Genomic DNA, 20,219 nt, shown 5'->3' with positions numbered 1-20,219 from the left:
CCTAGTAATGCAGGTTAAGGATGCCAGGAGTTGTAAGAAAAGACTTGTCATCAGTGGAAAATCTGGTGCCACTGTCCCTGGCCCACCTGTCTTCCACTTCTGACCTATTTGGGTATGGGCACTTCTTACAGCCTGGAAATGTGTGACCACCTTGCGTTGTGTTGGACACGTTTGCATTGTTTTTCTGGCAGGGATATTAGTCTGTGTGAATATAGTTACCCTCTCTTGTCCAGCTTCCTCCACAGCTAGTCAAGCGTGTGTCTCAGAGCTCAACATCCAACCCAAAGCTGAAGTTTATAAACAAAATGTTTGATTTTGCCCTCCTCTGTACTCTTTAAATGAATTCCCTTTTTCTCACCTGATTTTTCCCCTTTCAGTCATCATCATGGAAGGACAAATACACTGTTCTGGGTACTGAGGAATAAGGGATTTGGATCTTGTGAATAATCTGCTCTCCTGCTTAGAACTGAACGTGGGAGGAGAAATCTTATGAACAGATGAAGTGTAATTTGAATTTTGTGTGTTTATGAAAAGGAAGAAATGACATTATTACCACTGTGTGTCTGCAGACCTAAAAAGAAATCACTCAGGATGTAACTTGTGCTGTCCAGTAGGACTGTCTGTGGTGATGGAAATGGTCTCTGAGTGCTGTCCAGTATGGTAGCCATTAGCTCTACCTCCATGTGGCTATTGTATACAAGTTATGTGGTTAATGCTACTCAGGGACTGAATTTTTAATTTAACTGTATTAATTGAAATTTAGCTATGAGTGCTAGCAGCTCCCGTGTTCTACAGCACAGATCTCTCTGCCTTGGGAGTGGAGTTTTGGGCTGACTGGTAGGTGGTCCCTTGGAGAAAGTTTTTGAGGCACATGGCATACTGAGAGATGGGAGATGTTGTCTGTGGTGATTCCTCACCAGCTTACTCTGACTCTTCAGGTTCTAGCCACATTTTACAAAAAGTTTGCCTTGAAATTTCAAGTGCTGGTTCTCTCAGCAAATTTTCTAGCAGTCTTCATTCACAGACTGGGAGAGATGTTGGTATTATGAGAGAGAATACTACTCTTGAACTGTAAGTTAGGATTCTGTCATGGAAAAAGCTATGAAGTATCTCTTATTCTTTATACATTCTGAATAGTTTTGTTGTTGCTATTGTTTCTGTTTTAACTTCTCACTAGAGACCCGTGGTTAAATTAACATGACTGCCTCAGCACCTTTTGTTAAATATTTTGCTCAGCAGTTAACGGCATCGACTAGAGTTAGGCTGCCAAGCTCAAGCCCTAACTCTGTCACCTGTCATCTGTGACCTTGGGCAGGTTACCTAACTCCTCTGTGCCCCAGTGTCCTCATGTTAGCATTAGGATAATTATATCTACCTTATAAGCTTGTTGTGTGGATTAAATGAGTTAATGTTTATAATCTGCTTAAAACACTGGCACATTTTAAGTACTATATGTGTTTTTTACAATAGAATAATTAAACTACAGTGGATGAACAGCAAAGCCTGGCTTGCTACCAATAGAGTGAATCCCTTAGATTCTTATTCTCCCCCAGCCTCCTGTTTTTCACCTTGGTGGACTTGGTGGTGTAGTCAGCATATGGAGACACAAAGAGGGTTGGTAGGGAGCCACCACTTTATCACCAGCCTCAGAGCAGCTGATTTCTAACACACAGTACAGCTGGGGAGCAAGACTGTTGAGTTAAAAAAAAAAAAAAAAAGACTTGCAGATACCTCTAAAATTAGAGGTGGATGAAAGAGGGACAGGGCTGCCTGTTTGTGTTTGAGCTCTCCCACTGCACATGGAGTGGGGCTGTGTACCTAGTAGGTCCTCAGGAAATGTGGGTCAGCTAGTTGACCACACCAACAGGGTAGATGGTGGCTGAGCATGTGGTAGTTTTTCAGAAGTGAAAGGCCATCAGTCTTATGAAGGCTGCAATATCCTTTATGTTCAGGTGCCTTGGCATAATCCATTCCTTGTTGACTTGCTAGTGGTGTTTCCAGTCAAAAGCAAAGGAAACATTTCTGCTTCACCTGTATATCATTTATTAGATTTTCTTTCCAGGGGAATAATTGTCCGCTAGAAGGACCAACTGTAGCCCATGGTTTTGGGAGCTCTCCACTGAGCTCTCTTGAAAACCAGAGTTGAAAGAAGGTTGCGTAGTTCTGGGAGCATCAAGTCAAATCCACAAGCTCCTTCCAGCTTCTGCAGGGCCCATTGAGCACCGAGCTGTTGGCTTCTAATCTGAGAAGTCAGACTGAGGATGGCAGAAATGCCACTTGGTGGTTTTTATTCAGGTCCATTCTACTGTTTGTTGCACCATTGTGACCAGAAGCAGTTTATTTAAATTAGAAGAGCTCAAGACAGAATTCTAGTACCTAAAAGGTACTGTGATTTTTTTTTTTTTAGAAAAAATGCCATAAAAACTCCCATGTACACTGCATACAAACAGAGCTGATCAAGTGGTGTAGGTATGGAGTAGTATCTGCTGGTGCCTTGTTGATCACGGGGTGAGGGAGAAGCCATGGAGAGCTGCTGGTACTGTTCACCTGCAGCCAGACTTCCAGAAAAGTCTGTTTTCTAGAAGGCCTGGAATTCACATCGTCTCCTCCAGAAAGGCAGTCAAGTGAAGGCGCAGCTTTTTAAACACAGCTCAGAAGAGCCAAAGATCATACCTGAAGAAGACAGATCACCTTGCCAAAGGGGAGATGTTTACAGCCTGGAGAAGCCAGTTTTTGTCCTTATAGTTCTTTTACTTGAAACAATAAATGAAATAAATGGAACAACAGAGAAAATCAGGAAGATGTGACTGATCACGGGCAGAAATGGCTGTGCAGTGTTTGTAGCAGAAGTTCCAGTAGGGGTACATTTGGGCTGAGGCCCCGGATAAGGAGCTAAATACCTTGCACTGGGGCTGAGACTCAGGCAAGTGAGGTGCCTGGGGCACAAAACTTAAGGAAAGCCTCATTCTCAGGGTCATGCAAATGCACAGAGTTAATTCAAATAGGATAATTTGTACATAGCGTTAAACACCCTTATAGAGCTGAAGGATCAGGGAAGCTCTGGTGTATGGGAATGGGCTAAAATTATCTATCTAGGTGAAGGTAAAGAGCAGAATGTTGTAGGAACATCTGCCCAATTCAAAAGAGAAAGTAAACATTTATGTACAAGAAAAAGGCAAGCCCAAGAAAATGTTAAACGAAGTATACAATATTAAAATGTCGATAAAGACTGTTTCATCAGTAAAACTTACCCCGAGGACATGGTTAAATGATAACTCATCCTGAGCAACTGGATTGTAATCTAGTGCTCCTCTTCCCCTGTCTTCTCCCTGTACCGTGATGGAAATTCCCCTACTCACCATAGGGACGAAGGAATTATTCAGAATGTAAAATCCTTTAAGAGAGAAGTAACACAAGAAAACTGAACCTCAGGCATTGACTGGAAAAAACTTCTAAACTTATGGGGTCTAAAGAAAAAAAAAAAAAGAGGGATTTTAATTACCTGCATGCCTGGAATTTTGTTCACAGAAGTAGTGAAGAGCTCAGTTTGGAGGGAAGCCCACTTCTGAACATACAGGCACAAATTATGCATGTGGTAGGTATGGACTTTTTTTTTTTTAAGATTTTCTTTAATTCATGAGAGACAGAGAGGCACAGAGATATAAACAGAGGGAGAAGCAGGCTCCCTGTGGGGAGCCTGATGCAGGACTCGATCCCAGCACCCCGGATCACTACCTGAGCTGAAGGCAGATGCTTAACCACTGAGCCACCCTGGTGCCCCCAGGTACAGACTTCCTTGAGCCAGCCACCTCTGCAGGAAAAGGCCTTGGGCCTGAAAAGATCTGGTACTTGCAGTTTCTTGTGCCCAAGGGTCTGGAAATCAGAGAAAGGTTTTAGAGAACACAGTCATGTCAGAGTAGCAGAGGCAGTAAATGAGATGGTTCCCCGCTGGAGAGTGCCACTTGGAAGTAGGCTGCTTCCACATCTGATTGGCCTGGCAATTAGCAGAACAGGTGCCCTGTTGTGCTGTCTGCCTAGGAGAGCCTTCGATTATAAGCTTACCCTTTCTGCACAAGAAGGAAATGTTCAGAAGGCAAAGTGGAATTCAAGACTTGCGCATGCAGCAAGGTCAAAGGCTGTTGGAGGCGTCAGCCAGTCACCCATTTCTCCCTTTGCCAGGGACCCTATGTCTATACTTACTGTATAGAATCCATCTCTGCAGGGATGCTGTTTCATTAAGGAGCTAGAGGAGCAAGATTTGACTATTACCATTGACGGTTTTTGTTAGTTTTAACAGAGCAATCATAGTTAAATTGCCTGTCTGATAATTCCAACATCTGTGTCATAGCTGAATCTGTTCTGATGCTTGCTTTGTCTCTTCCGATGGTTGTTTTTTCTTGCCTCTCTTAGCCTGTCTTATAATTTTTTATTGAAGCCAGACATGATGGATCAGGTAATAGGAATGGAGGTAAATAGGCCTTTAAATGTCAGGTTCTCTGTGAACCTGGCTGGGAGCTGGGCTATGTGCCATGTCTGCTGTAGCTGTAGGTGCCAGAGGCTTCAGACCCTCCTGCCTCCTCGGTCTTGTCTCCCCTCTTGGCTTTGGCTTCTCTCAGTACTCCTCAGAAGTATCTGCATTTTGGGGCTCTTTCATCTGAAGACCATGGTCATCCCACTGGGGCCCTGTTGCTGTTGTGGTAGGGTATGGGGGAGGCCAGCAGCCTATAAACTTCAGATGAATTCTCAGTCTCTCAGTGGGCCTGTGTGTCCCTGGGCTGTGGCCTTTGTAAGTGTTTCTTAGTTTACCCACTCGTCTGCCCTTCCTGATTTTTCCTCCCCACTCATATACCTTGATAAGACAGGAAGACTATGGGGAATGGGGTCAGAGAACTGTTCTTTGTCCAGGTGGGATAAGACTATGGTAAAGTCTTTCCATTAGAGAATAGGCCTTTGTTATGAAGAAAGTTCTGGGCCTAGGTCACATGGTTATTCTTACCTTCCTCCCTTGCCAGAGCCACACGGGGTTTTTATTAGCTGTTCACTGTGACAGCCTGGTGAGGTTCCTGGAGATAAAACTGAGAGAATGTGGGGACCTCCTAAGACAGTGGCCCCCACTGTCAGGCCAGTCCACAGACAGCCTCAGGTAATTCGTCAAAATTACCATTTAAGTGTTCCTACCAGTTTATGACTCTAGCAGCTTCTGCTCCAGGTATGCAGAACTCAGCAGTGACTCTGGATCTGTTTCTCTCTCTTGACTTTGTGGTGGTTTGACCTGTGACATCTGTTCCACGGGTGGGCTAGTTTAAGAGAAGTCATTGATTTTGGGTTTGTTCAACTTTTTTTTTTCCTGCAAGGGCAGGAGTAATGACTTCCAAACTCCTTACGTGTTCAGGAGCTAAAACTGGAAGTCTGTTGACTGGTTTTATTGTTTTTACATAAAAAGTGAAAAATATCCTATCCCTGGTCATTTGGACTGAGTAGTGTTCCACCCCCCCCCACCCCCACCGCCCCAGAATTCAGAGGCATAGCTCTCCCGTATATCATCCTCAAGATGTGTTAGTTCTGCCTGTGTCAAAGATGCTATTAAATTAGCTCTGTGTAGTGGTGGAGAGAGCAGCTAATGGGCTCTTGACCCCATGTCTGACTTGCCTAAAAACCTTGGGCAAGCCACTTAGCCTCCCAGCTCCCCTCCTCTGAAACATGGGGGAATTAGACTGCAGTCCCTGGGGTCTCTCCATTTTTTAAAATTCTTGCCAGTAACCACTGTTAAATGGGATGATTTCCTGCTGCTTGTGATTATATTTTATGATTTATGTAGGACAGTGGTTTTCTTGGGGGGTTCCTCAAGACCATTTTAGGTACCCATGAGGTCAAAACTGATTTCATAGCAATGCTGAGATGTTATTCACCTCTTTCATTCCACTGTCATTTGACTGATGGTGTAAGAGCAATGGTGGGTCATACTGCCAGCTCCTCAGTGTTAATCGAGGCAGTGGCCCCAAAGGGTCCAAGTAGTCCTTATGTTCTTCACCACCAGGCAATCTCTAAAGAAGATTCCAGTTCCATTTAGGGATGTCTTTACAAAGCAGTAAAATTAATCCCATTAAATATGATCCCTCTGAGTATGTGCCTTTTTAATACTCTGTGAAATGGCAGTGTATTCTTATTGCATACCAAAGTGCTGTGATTGAATCGAGAAGAAGCACCTCTTCTGTTTGAGCTGAACCAGCAGCTTTTTTTGTGGAACACCCATTTTTTACCTGGAAGATTGACTGACAGCCAAACGATAGCTGTTTAGTCTGGGAGATTTGACAGACTTTTCTTGTCATGTTAAGAGAAACAATTGAGAGCACCTGGGTGGCTTAGCAGTTGGGCACCAGCCTTCAGCTTAGGTCCTGATCCTGGGATCAAGTCCCACATCAGGCTCCCCACAGGGAGCCTGCTTCTCCTTCTGCCTGTGTCTCTGCCTTTCTCTCTGTGTCTCTCATGATAAATAAAATCTTTAAAAAAAGAGAGAGAGAGAGAGAAACAATTGACAATATTTACGACGAGTCATAAAAGTTGAGCTTTCAGGTGAAATTTAGAATTTTGAAAAGCTTACACTTCCTACTATGACATCGACAGTTTCTCAATATGCAAAGGCTTTTTTGAGATCAGTGGCAATACTAACAAAAGGGATTTAAAAAATATTTTCTAATGAAATGGGTCAACATTTGGAAGATCTCCATAACCTGGTGAGCCAATGTTTTCCAAAGGACTAATGCATAATGTGACAAAAAAAAAAAAAAAAAAAAATGCCTGAGTTAAAAATATCCTTTCAAAGAGCAAAGTAGAGCAACAGATTTTATTTTTTTATTATTTTTTTAAGATTATTTATTTATTTATTCATGAGAGAGAGAGAGAGAGAGAGAGAGAGAGGCAGAGACATAGGCAGAGGCAGAGGGAGAAGCAGGCTCCATGCAGGGAGCCTGATGTGGGACTTGATCCCGGGTCTCCAGGATCACGCCCTGGGCTAAAGGCAGGCATTAAACCACTGAGCCACCCAGGCATCCCTAGAGCAACAGATTTTAATGTGAAAGAATACAAAAGTTTTTGACTTGGTTTCAGATTTCATATTTCAACTAACCTTTAAAAAAATACCACTCGCCGAGTTTTGGTGAAGCATCAAAGAGGGTAGCAATCATCTATAAAAAAGTGATGAAAATATTCCTTCCTTTTCCAACTATGTGAATGAGGCTGGATTTTCTTCAGGTACTTCAATTAAGACAGCATATTAGAACAGAATGCAGGAGCAGATCTGTGAATCCAGCTATCTTGTAATGAAGCCAGACCTTAGGAGATAATTGCACACATGTAAAACAGTGCCACTCTTCTGGTGAAACCTTTTTTGTTTTATAAAACAACTGCTTTTTTCCTATAAAAACTTACTTCAACTGATAATGAATTTATATTACTATTATTTTTAGCTTATTTTTAAGGGATTTTATTTTTTAGTAATCTCCACACCCAGTGTGGGTCTTGAGCTCACAACCCCAACATCAAGAGTCACATGCTCTGCTACTAAGCCAACCAGGCACCCCATATTACTGTTATTTTTAAATGAATCAACTAATATGTTTTAAATTTCTCAATGTTCATTTCTAAGTGTGGCAAATACAGATAGAGCCCACATAAACAAAAATTCTAGGAGGTCCGCTGATTTTAAGAATGCGAAGAGGTTATAAAACTAAGAAATTGAGACCCTAGTAATGTACAACTTCCACATTCTAATTTTCAAGGACACATTGTTAGCCTCCTGTTTTCACGTTTGGTGAATTTCTAATATATTTCTGTTTGCAGTTACAGTCTGTATAAAATGAACTACTTTAAATTACTAATTGCCCTCTGCCAGCCTATTTTCAACTTAGGATCTATAGAGATAATGATTCCTGAAGTATGTCTATAAAATTGTGGTTCTATCAGCTGCTGTGAGGATAAACAGATTTGTTATTCAAATTAGTTTGGAAAACTAGTACCCTGGATTTTAGATCCCAGTTTCAGAGAGTAGCATATCCAAGGTGCCAAGAATTTCTTGAGTAAGTTAACCATTAATTCTTGTTCGCTAAACAGCTGACTTTTATTTCTGTGGCAAGCTCTGCTATAGATTATTCTTAAGGCAGAGAATATGCAATTTGGTTTTGTTTACTATCCGAGAGGAGGCCGAGTCATGCAGCCATCTGTGTTTCTAGTAGATGCTGGTTACAGACTTGAAGCAGCCACTCAGTATTCATCAGTGTGTAAAAGGTTGGACTGGGTTGTATTTTGATTTGTATATTTGCAGAAATTAAATGGCTCATATTTCTAAGAGAAAAAGATTAGGTAGATGGGAATTGAATTCAGTAAACAGGGGGAGACTTAATCTGTCAAGTACTTAAGCTTGTTGCTTTCTAGAACAGCATCACAGGTATTTAAAAATATTGTATAAACATTGCTAAAAATATTGTTGTGTAAACTGCGGTAACCTGAAATGTGTTTTTATTTAAATTGTCGACACTGTTTCACTCAGCAGGAGGAGTTAAACTTCAAAAACCATTTCAAACTCTAAAAAGTAAGAATAGAAGTCATGACTTTTTTTTTTTTTTTTTTTTTTTTTTTTTTTTTTTTAAGGAGGTAAAATTTAGGCTCTGGCTTTCTCAGCTAAACCTAGTACAGTGACAGGCATGTGAGCAGATGATCACATGAAACACCACCTGTGCATCAGGTTCCCCTCATTCCCTCAAATGCTTCTTTAATCAATTTGATTTTTTAATTTATTTTTTTTAGGTAGGATGATATCAAAACAGTGTTATTATCTAGAGTAACTCTTTAGAGAAATGATTTGTGCATCTTACAGTGATTTTGATTATTGATTTTTTTTTCTTTTTCTGATCAGTGGAGGATTTGCCAGACATCTACATTGTTGTCTTAATAGGCCTTTGGGTCCCAATTACTAAAATCACTTTTAGAAATAAATAAATAGTACGTCGTTTTAAGTCACATTATACTACATTTTAAGGTTCTTTGATCTAGAAAGCTTTACCTTATTCTGCACTTTTTTCATGATATTTATATTGCTTTCTGTTTTTAATATAGGCTTCTAGAGATTTGTTATTTGTTAGGAACTAGTATATGGTTCTGTTTAGTTTGAGTGCAAATGAAGAGTATAGGTCAAAGCTCATTAGCCTGTGGAAACAAATGTAACCAATGGACAAATATCAAGGTTGATACTGCATATATTTGGATTCTAAGAGTTAAATTATTTTACAGTGCCATGATATTTCTTTTTAAGATGAGCTAGAAACTGCCATTGTCCTATAAAGATTTGTCAAACACTTTTCTTACTGAGTCTCTGTGAAGGAAATTCAGAGACAAAAGCAAAGGAATAAAATGTGTTTATGGTAGGATTTTAAAATGGGAAGCTGAAATAAAACACAGAGGTATTGGGAGACCATTCCAGATGCTGACCTGCAATGGGGAGGTACTTGAAAGGAATAAGTTGGATTGTATACAGCTTTCAAAGGAGGCTAAACCTTTCTTTGTATCTCTTTACACCCTCTCCTCTACTTGCAGCTTCTTTCCCCTCTCCCCCAAAGAAGACAAGTTTGTTTTGCTTTCATTTTTTCTCTGGTTATACAGAAATGTTTTGCTTTTCTACCTTTGCAAATATCTTACCTAAATAAATAAATTTAGCCTATCATGAATGTGATAATGGTGGTAGTAAAAGGAGGTGGTTTAAGATATTTAATTTTCTAAATTATGCTGCTGCCCTGGTTTTGTAATTTATCCTAGACCAGACCCTTCAAAAGCTGATTTCCTATTTTATACCAGCCCAATTATTACTAATGATGGGCTGCTTTTACCAAATGGAGAGACTAATAGCCTTTTGAACTGTTATGCAATCCCATTGTAGTTTGTTGTTATACCTTGTAGTGTTTCTGCATCCCCCAAAATGTTTATGATGCCTGAAATTATACTCTCGTGTGAGATATCCCCCCAGGTCTCTCCTGTAACAATCCCTTGGACAAGGTGGTTGTTATTTAACAGTGTAGGACTAATTTTCTGTGACACCTAGTAAATGTTGTGCACGTGTGTGTTGTTTTTGGTTTCTCTTTATTTTCTTCCTCTGCCGCCTTTTTCTCTGCCTCCTCCTCTCCTCTCACCCCTTTAATCCTTGGGACATAGTAGGCGCTCAGTAAGACTTTTGAGTGATGTGTTGACTAGAAGGTAGGTACTTCTTTGTCAATCATAATCTTCTGTTCCTAAAAGGATATTCCTAGGGGGAAAAAAAAACCAAAAACTTTTTAGTCAGTCTTAGAAATAGTAGTGGTGACAATGAATAGTCCTTCTCGCTCGTTCCTATTTAAGCCTGCTATTTACTCAGTGTTTTGATGTGACAACATGAGTTCATATCTGTATTTGTGGTACAGTAGCACAAATACATCCCTCACCTCATCACCACACAGCCTTTTATACAGTTTAAGTTCTTACATCTCTGCCTGCCCAAAGTCGTGCAGTGATTTCCAGAGTGTCATTTCCATCAGTTTGCCTGGGACAGTTTCCCTGTAACGGATTACCAGTTGCTCCTTTACTATTAAGCTGCCAGCTAGTTGTCTTTCTCTCTTAACACCAGGAAGGTGGAGACTTCAACTTCCAAGAAGCACCCTTTACTTTTCCTGGAAAGGAGAAGCAAATGTTATCCTTAAAATATTTAAAAATCACTATGTTAACACTTATTTACAAACACTTATATAGCCCTTACTATGTACCTGGTGTTGTACCATAAGCACTGTAACAAAATTAACTTTTTTGATGCTTTTAAGGGCTATGATATAGGTGTCATTATCCTTGGTTCACGGATGAGGACTCTGAGGCAGTAGGTTAAGTAGCTTGCCTAAGATCACACAGACTGTAAGTGGTGGAAGCCAAGAATCAAACCCAAGCTGTCTTGCTCCAGAGTTGATGCTTTTAACCACAAAGATATGCCTCTCCCATTAAAGGTCTTTCTGCAGACAGGGATTATAGATGGTCAAGAAATCTTTAAAAGATCAGAGTCTCCCAAAATAGCAAAAGATTGCCACAACACATCACTTAAGGAGAAGAAAAATCGGTAGCAAATCATTAAAACCCTCTGATGTTTAGACATAGAAAGTACATCTGTCCCTGGGAAAGGCCCCTATGGAGGTTGCTTCTGAGGATGATAGGATTTCTGTAGCTACGTCCCTTGGATTACAGATGCTAGTTTATCTTTGCCTTCTTGCATTTTATCATATACCAGGAGGAAAGCCAGTTACCTCTCCAATAGTCTGTCTGCAGAATCTTCTTAACTAGACCATTAGGATATCTTTACTACTTTTCTATGTTACAGCAGGGGACAGTGTTGCCAAACTTGCTGCCACTAATAAAAGGCTCCTCTTTCCTCCAGTTTCTAGTAACTTTTTGTTTTGTTTTTTGGTTTCTAGTAACATTTTAAAACTTTCTTTTAAGCCGGGACAAGACTCCTCACAGCCCTTCCCCACCACATGGTCCCAGTGATAAAGCCACATATTTTAGATTTTTTTTTCTTTTTTTTTTTTTTTTAATTATTTATTTTTGATAGTCAGAGAGAGAGAGAGAGAGGCAGAGACACAGGCAAAGGGAGAAGCAGGCTCCATGCACCGGGAGCCCGACGTGGGATTCGATCCCGGGTCTCCAGGATCGCGCCCTGGGCCAAAGGCAGGCGCCAAACCGCTGCGCCACCCAGGGATCCCAGATTTTTTTTTTTTTAATGGCAACACTCTACTTCCGGGTCCCAGAATCTGTTATCTAATTCTGCAGATTTTAGTGGCTTAACACAGTAATAGTGGATTATTTTGCTTCTCTGCTCCATGCAGTGTCATCTGGAATTACTTGACTAGGGCCTCTCCACTTTCAGAGTGGCGTACTCTGAAGGTTGGCAGTTTGGTGCTGGTGGTTGGGATCTCAGCCAGGGCTGCTGAGCAGTGACCTCAGTTCCTTCTTCTAGACTGCTCAAACCTCTTCATGGCATGGTGGTAGCTGTGCTCACAGAGTAAGTGTCCCAAGAGCTGGATGAAAGTGTGTCCCCTTCTATGACTTAGTCGTAACAGTCACATAGCATACTCTTCAACCATAGTAATAACCGCACTCAATTTCAAGGAAAGGGAACTTTGGCTCCATCTCTTAAACGTGGGAGTATAGGTCACACTGTAAAAAAGAGCATGAGGCATAGATGATGTTGTGGTTATTTTTGGAGAACACAGTCTGGCACAAAATAGGACTATCAGAAGATCCCTCTTACGTAACCCTTTGCCTAGATCCCTTCTTCTTTCCCCTTAGCTAAGCAAATTCCAGTAATACAGGTTTTCTACATCGTTGGACGATATGTTTCCATTTAAGTATGTATGTATACTTCTGCACATCAACTTTATCCTCACCTGTTTTTTGCCTGAATATGTTGTGCTTCTTCTTTTTTATTAATATTACATTTGAAAAGAACCTGCCATCTATTAGGAAAATCAGATTCTTTACTTTGAAAAAAAGAAGGTTTATATCTAATTCATATTCTGGTTTACATTTGCAATCAAATACTGTAAGCATTTAATCAAAAAATGACAATGATAATTTATTCCCTTCCTAATGGTAGCCCATGAAGGGTGGTGAAAAATAATTCAAAACAGGCTAGAAAATGATTTGTTGTTGACATGCGTGGGTTTTGCCGTGAGTTGACTGGTTTGTCCCTTACGAACAAGCCTGGTAAGTATTCATACATTCATCTAGTTTTTACTGAGTATTGTGTCAGGCAGTGGGCTATATTGGCAGCCAGATGTGGTCTTGCCCTCATGGAACATGTTAGATAGTGAAGAAGGTGAGCATTAATAGATAATCATCAAATAAATGTAAAATTGCAGTCTTATTAAGTGCTGGAGCTCTGGAGTATCTGATGGGGAACCTGACTTTGTCACCCTTAAGGAAGTGCCTTTTAGCAGACATCTGGAAAATGGAGAAGACACATCTTGGCGAGAGACACATGAGTGTGTGTGTATCACAGCCTCATACAGATTGGTGTGCAGATACCCGTAGCTGCACATGCTCCAGGTTTACAGGCATTTCTAGGAAAGCAGTAGCTCCTACAATTCTGTTAAAAGAAAACCATGTGTTAAGTAACTCTTAGAAAGCACATGTTCACACAGGCCTTCTAAGAGATTTAAGGAGCCTTTTTCATTTATGAAGAATTACTTAATTTTGAATAATGATGATTACTATAAACAAGGACAGTTCAAGTAAAGGGTGAAGTACTAATTTTGGCAGTGGTTCACCATGTATGGCCTAGGGACTCCTTTCCCCTCTCTGAGGTCAAAATGATTTTCATAATACAGAGACATTATCTGCCTTTTTCACGTTCTTCTTTCGTGAGTGTAAGTGGACTTGTCCAGAGACACGATGATTTTATTACAGCAGATTGAATGTAGAAGCATGTATGAGAACTCAGTTGTCATCTGTTAAGCCATCCTTTTTAAGAACTTTGCAAAAATATGAAAGAACATCATTCTTCTTACTATTTTTTAAGATACTATTGTTTTTATACCAGTGTTATCAATGGCCACGTGTAATGGGCTTATTTTTATTTTTTAAATGAATAAGTATTTCTAAAATTTGCTTTAACTTCTAATATGGTAATTATTGATAGTTATAACCCACAAAAATGGAAGTTCTTTTGGGTCTGTGATAAATTTTTAAAATGCAAAGAGGATTTGAGACCAAGAAGTTTGAGATCGCTGAAGTATGGCATTCTACTTGACTTTGAGCATGTTACTTAATCTCTCTGAGACACAAGGAGTCTGTAAAATGGGGACGATGATCAAAGTACTTCCCTCATAAAAGGATGAAACAAGTTAGTGTATGTGGAGAGCTTAAGGATACATGGCACAGAGTAAGCATTCAACATGTCAGCTTTTGCCGTTCATTAGCATTTAATCTGAAAGGAGAATTTATGTGAGTCCAGATATGACTGAGGCACTGTTGCTTAGAATTCTTGCCTGTGTTTGGGGTCATTTAAGTCGTTTTGGTAAAATACAGTCTTCAAAAGTGAAAAAACTGAATTTTTGTAATTTTTCTTTTGAGTTGAGTTACAGCAGTGGTTTTTATCGGCACATGCTGAGGGTCCGAGATTTGAAGAGACATAGATTCAGAATAGCTTGGGGTGCTTTTTCTACCTCCCCTGCCCCAGTCTCATGCCCAAAGCCAAGAGTCTCCTATGTCCAGAATCATGGCAACCAGGAGGCAGATGTCACTTGGGAAAGTTCCCTGCAGATCATGCTATATGTCTAGGCTCCAGTGTCCTAGACAGTGAGCTGAAAGGAGAGGCCCCATTAGACAGCATCTCATTTGGTCCCTCCACTTTTCAGATGGAGAAACTTTGGCCCAGAGGGATGATTTGCTTACCTAGGTTCACTCAACATATTAGAGGCATCCCAGGATGAAAACCGCCATTCTCTTTTGTAATAAAAAGAATACCAGGCTTAGACTCAGAAGAACTGGTTTTAGTCTCTGTCTAAAAAGCTTTAAATTGGTAACCTGACATTGAGCAATTTGCTCAAATCCCTAATCCTTTGAGTCCTTATTTGTAACATGGAGTTAAAAATATCCATCACCCCAGGGTTGTGAAAAGCATCAGATGAGACCTCACGTGAAGTCTCCCCCAAGTCCTCTCAGTAAGAGTCTGTCTGGTCCTTTGCATGGGAAGTCCACAGAGCGACATGTCCCAGTGAAGCAAACTGTTCTTTTCAGAACCGAAAAAACTGCCTTAAATACTGTGCTGTGTAGCTTTGTAACAGTTTCTTTTTTCTGTCTTTTTAGGACAGCCCAGAAACTTGCAGGACCTGTGCCGAATTAAAATTCGACAGTGTATAGGCCTTCAAAACCTAAAGCTACTTGATGAACTACCAATTGCCAAGGTCATGAAAGACTACTTAAAACACAAATTTGATGATATCTGATGTACACAGAACTGTGAGCAAGATTAGGAGTTATATTCCAGATACTTAAAAGGCTTTTTGCCTTGCACAAAGTATATCCTATGCAATTTCTGATTTGCTGTGAAGTCAGAAAGCAGGTATACACTTTTAGGTTTTTCGTTTGTTTGTTTGGTTGGTTGGTTTTCATGGTAGGGGAGGGACTTTTTTATATATATAAACACACACACACACCACATGCTTGAAGGTCTTAATTTGGTTTCTTGGTCCAGGTTTAAGAGGTCCAAGCTTTCTATACAATATTGCATTTACAAAAATTGTTTTTCCAAAATGACACAAGCAGGGCTGGAGTGGAGAATTTACCCTTTCCAAATTTATGGGTTCATGGGCGTGCACGACATTATAAACCAGCAGAGCACTTGTTAAGGTTTGGAGGCACAGTTTCACCCAGGGGGGTCCTGGGTTCTACTGGAAAATGCCCTAAGAGATTTTTAAAGTAACTCTGTCACCTCATTCATTTTTAATGAGTACAAATTGGCTGTTTCAGACCGTTCCTTTCCTAATTAATGTAGCTCTCGGATGACATAAATCCAGTACCTCTGCTTTCCTGTTGGTGTGCTCTTGTTTTTAACTTATTTTTTTAACAACTGTAGTACACTACCAGAGACATCGGGTCTCAACTTCTGTCTCTCGTTGAATTGTGCTTTTAAAATAATTAATGGGAAAGAAAATAACTTTATAAAGCCAGTGTATTCTGTTTTTAAAACAGTGCCTCCTGTGCAATACTCTTTCTGGTGTATTTTATCCATTATTTCACTCAGTGTTTCTCATTCCACAGCCGGCTTTGACATGCCCATGAGAATAGGAACCGCCACTTTCATTTTACTTGCAGGACCAGAGTATGTCAATTGCAGTTTTCATTGTAAGCTTTGTCTTTTACTTCACTTTAAGCAGAAAATTTCATATCCTGGTGGTAGAGTCTTCCCTAAAAATAGCCCAAAATATTGTTAAACCGTTTGGCTTTACTGGTTAAATAATTTGGGGTGGTTTAATGGTGGTTTTTTTTCCCCCCTTTTCTTCCCAGTTTAAAAAAAATTTTTTTTCTAAAGGGTACAATTTCTAATGGGTACACACTTGTAAGTCTGGTTAATTCCTGATATGCTAATTCAACATTTCCTATCTGTTTTAAAGTTATGCACAGTGAAGCTCTTCGGGATGGTTATTTTATTTTCTGGGTTGATTTGGCATATGTTTGCAGTGTAAACACAGTTATGATAAAGTGTCAGAAACAATAAGAAAGGTTCCAGAGACACTGGGGACCTGTGCTGATACCCTTGGAAATGTGTTCTGTGCTTTATCTGTCATCATCTTAGTTTCAGAAGAACCTTTTCAAATATCCCAGTATTGTTCTTAGTGCTTTGGGCAATTTCAAAATATTTACACACTAGTAATAAATTTGTTATCAGAAGTTTACAAGATGAAGGGCTTCTCTTGTCTGAATTTTTAGTTTTGAGTCACAAGTATAAAACTATTTCACCTGGAAAGTATAAACTAAGAATTAAGAGTCTACTCTGGCTTTACCTTTTTTAAAGAGCCAGCAGTAAATATTTTCTCAAGCACAAAGTCTGTTCTCTTGGATTCGGAGTAGCTTTGGCATTGGTGAATATGATCTGCTTGTGCCTGGGCAGCACACAGGTTCCTGAAGAACATGCAGCTTCAGAAAAAGAATGACCTGGGGGGAATCGCTGATGGGGTACATTGACTGTTTTTGTAGGGAGCCAACAAGAGTGTGGACAGTTTTGTTACCATTCTAAAACTAACTGAACCCCTGATGGATATGGATAGAAATGGGTGATCTCCATCTCCAGAAAGTTATCTTCTGAGAGAGATTGCCTTGTACAGCTGAGCTGTGTTCTCATCCTTTCAACCAGCACCCAAGTCAGAATTGAGACATACCTGCAGTGTCGGGAACATGGCATGGCCAGAAATGAATTGAGTGTTACTTCCCCCTCAAACCCTAGTCCCAGGGAGACAAGGAGCTGGGGAGGGCACCCGGGACCCTGCACTCTGAGCAGTGATAGTAATGTTACCTTCACACAGGGCTTATTTCCCCAAACGTGTATTAATTTATTCAGGTAGATGAAAATGATTTTCTTTCCCCAACCATTCAGAGGTCTTCAAACCATGTTAGCCACTGAGTTTGAGTCAGGGAATTCCAAGTAAAAAGATCAGATTAAGGTAAATTCTTCATTCTGCATTGCTGCTGCGACTTCGGGGAAAAAAAAAATTATGAGAGCTCTTCCTGGAATTGAAATTTCTATTTAATGAAGAAGTGTATAATTCCATTATTTATTGTTTGAGGTTTGATTTACCTGGAAACTTAAAAAAAATCTTTTATTTTTATTAGTAAAATCCCAATCACATATCCTCTTTAACCATAACTAAAATTTTAGTCTCAAAGGTGGTAACCGGTAGAAGAATATGGGGATGAACATGCAGGTCCACATTTGAATTTAATTGGCATTCACTGGTCACGGAATGAGTAGAGAGAGCAAGTATTTTCAGAAGATTGACCGATTGTTTTTTCCAGAATCTTCACTGAAATGTTCCAAACATTACTAGATTTGTCACGGACCCTTCTATGTTCTTTTTGAAATTTATTGTTTAAGCCTATTACTAAACCTTTATAAAAAATATATTTGGCAATTACACCAAAGAAACCAGCTTATAAAAGATTATGATCATTAATGAACTGCAAACCTCATCTTTTGAAAACAGAAGATTTTTTTGTGTGTAAATATTTGTGTTTATAAATGTACAGCAGAGTTAAGAGTGTTTTTTTTTAGATAATTTAATTCCCATATTTCTAAACTATTTACTACAGAATAATCCACGCTTGTTAGTTTGGAGGACTTGACTGTTTTGTTTTTTTTTAATTCATTATCCGTCATGCTTGGAACAGCATTTCCGCTAGAGAATTCAGTGTTCTGGCAGTAGCAAGAGTACACATCTGGAGCATGAGGAGTCTAGAGTGATTTGTCAGATGCACACCCTAAGAGACAAGAATGTATAGTTTCATTACCAGAGTGGACCATACACAAATGGAGATTCTAACTTTTCCTGCAGAATTGCCATTAGCCCAGAATGTGATTGGGATGAGGCCCTTTGCCCACAAATTTAGCTTTCATGTAACTCCTAGTGTGTTATATCATAATGTATTTTGTTCTTCCTTTGTAATGTAAGTTTTGCTTTGGGTCAATTTGAATTAAAAAAAACTTAAATCTGGTTTAAAACCTATTGTGTTTTATTTCTAGTTTGCCTTAGGTTTTTAATATTTCAGGCTGTTCAGTGAAAAAAAGCGAAGCTCTATCTTTCATTCGTCGGCATTTTAGATCATTTGGGGATTTTGTTGAGAGTATGATACAGAAAGCAGCACCATCTTGGATCAGATAAGGCAAGTCTTGCCCACTCCCCATTCATGGTTGTCGCTGCATTCCGCAGATACCACAACAAAAGACTATGGCATCCTCATCCTCTAGTGTGTTGAGTGAGCACTGAGCGTTTTGGAGCTGATTGCAGCTCTGCCTCATGCCCACCACACCTTGGCCAAGCTCAGAGTTTGGGCCGCAATGTTTCTAAGCACAGAACAGTAGAGCGATGAATTGGAGGTAGTTTATTAGCCTGCAGGAGATAGAACCAAGACAACTCTGATTTCACACTTCCTTTAGGTTAGTGTAAACACAGCTTGATTCAGGAGAGACTTCACACTGCCGTGATGATGGTATACTAAGGAAAGGGGAGGCCAGACGATTGAGATTGAGCACCCCATGCAGAAATATTCAGTATTTTGCAACTAACTTTGTTACGGACTTATCCAGGGTTTGGCACAACCAAAGGCCAAGAATGGGACGTTTGAAATTATTCTTAACGATCAGCAGGGGAGTTCAGATGTGAAAAATAGCTGTGTTGCTTGGAAATCTTGAGGTTATTCCTTTTCCAATATGATGTAAGTAGTGTATTGTTTTTTCAGCTGACAGATAATTTACAAAAAAAATGGCTTCCTAGCTATTGATAAAACAGATTATCTTCTTGATTAAAAAAAAAACAAAAAACAAACAAAAAAACTTCACATCCTCTGGAGCTGGGTTTCAGGGAAGAAAAAACATGGATTTGTATCATCTGCCTGTATTTATGTCACATAATGTAACTGTGTTCTCTTAACGTCTTACAGATTTTGATACTAGTTTATACAGGCTTCGAGACCAGTAAGGATTTTAGATATCCACTGCTAGACTGCTAGACACTGATCTGTAGGCCTGAGTTGCTATAGATTCTTAAGATTTAGAAGTCGTTTGTCTTGGTGTCTTACATCTTAGATAACCAAAACACAGTGTCAGGCTGGCATATGGCACTGCTGGACCTCATGACTTTTCTTGAATGCTGATGGTAAATAGTGTTCAGACATTCGTAATCTATTTCTCACAGATCATATGCCTCTTTATGTTCCAGAAGAACTCTGATTTCTGAGTGACCGTTAACATTCTGAATCCCATTTGAAAAGACTGAGGTGATTTGCAGAAGGTCCTATAACAGATTGTCGATGTGGCAATGGAACCCAAGCTCGTGCTCTTGGCCACTATGCTCTGTCTTGTCTTGAGGAACGCCACACTCCATAGTGAGATGTGCTCTTTCATTCATTCACTGATGCCCAGTGTGCCTTGTGCTAGGTCTCCATTGTGTACCCCCAAACTAAGTGATTTAGCAATTCTGAAGCCCCATTAGGAGTAAAGGATCAAATTCCAGGGGATGACTCTCTTCTGTTACAGATAAGACCTTAAAAAAATTCATATAACCATATTTGTGGTTATTATAAACATATTCTGAGTCTCAGTTCTGGCATCTTAAAGATCATACTTAGAACACTTTCTTATGTTTCTTTTTAATTAGGAAATTGTTTTACATTAGCTAAGAGTAACTTCTTTTACATTACACTAAGTAGTGACGAAGTGATTCACTTTTCTGTGAAATGGTTATTTTATGAATCAGAAAAGAGATGGCTTAATTTGGACAATGGGACTTAGTGGAAGTGGAGAGCCTCAGTCACATGATGAGTAGACTGACCCTTTGTGACTGATACAGAGGTAATCCAGCTGCAGATACTTCCTATTTTATCTGGCAAACGGAGTCATATTTTTCTTGCTGCTCAGGCTTGAGCTAATGTTGCTTTTCTTC

General features: G+C 39.8%; 1 protein-coding gene across 1 annotated transcript in view; it reads left to right on the top strand.

The window, feature by feature from the left end:
- The window catches only part of ASB7 (ankyrin repeat and SOCS box containing 7), a 49,870-nt gene extending 31,590 nt beyond the window's left edge, over positions 1-18,280 (top strand). Inside the window, exon 6 of the mRNA XM_026001836.2 lies at positions 14,872-18,280. Within this exon, the coding sequence (XP_025857621.1) occupies positions 14,872-15,011 (140 nt within the window). The 3' untranslated portion in view covers positions 15,012-18,280. The remainder of the gene's footprint in view (positions 1-14,871) is intronic.
- The last annotated feature ends 1,939 nt before the right edge of the window (positions 18,281-20,219 follow it).

The sequence above is a fragment of the Vulpes vulpes genome, chromosome 14 (genome assembly GCF_048418805.1).
Source record: "Vulpes vulpes isolate BD-2025 chromosome 14, VulVul3, whole genome shotgun sequence".
NCBI classification, from domain to species: domain Eukaryota; kingdom Metazoa; phylum Chordata; class Mammalia; order Carnivora; family Canidae; genus Vulpes; species Vulpes vulpes.
The sequence above is the reverse complement of the archived record's forward strand: the minus strand, read 5'-3'. Positions and strand labels throughout refer to the sequence as shown.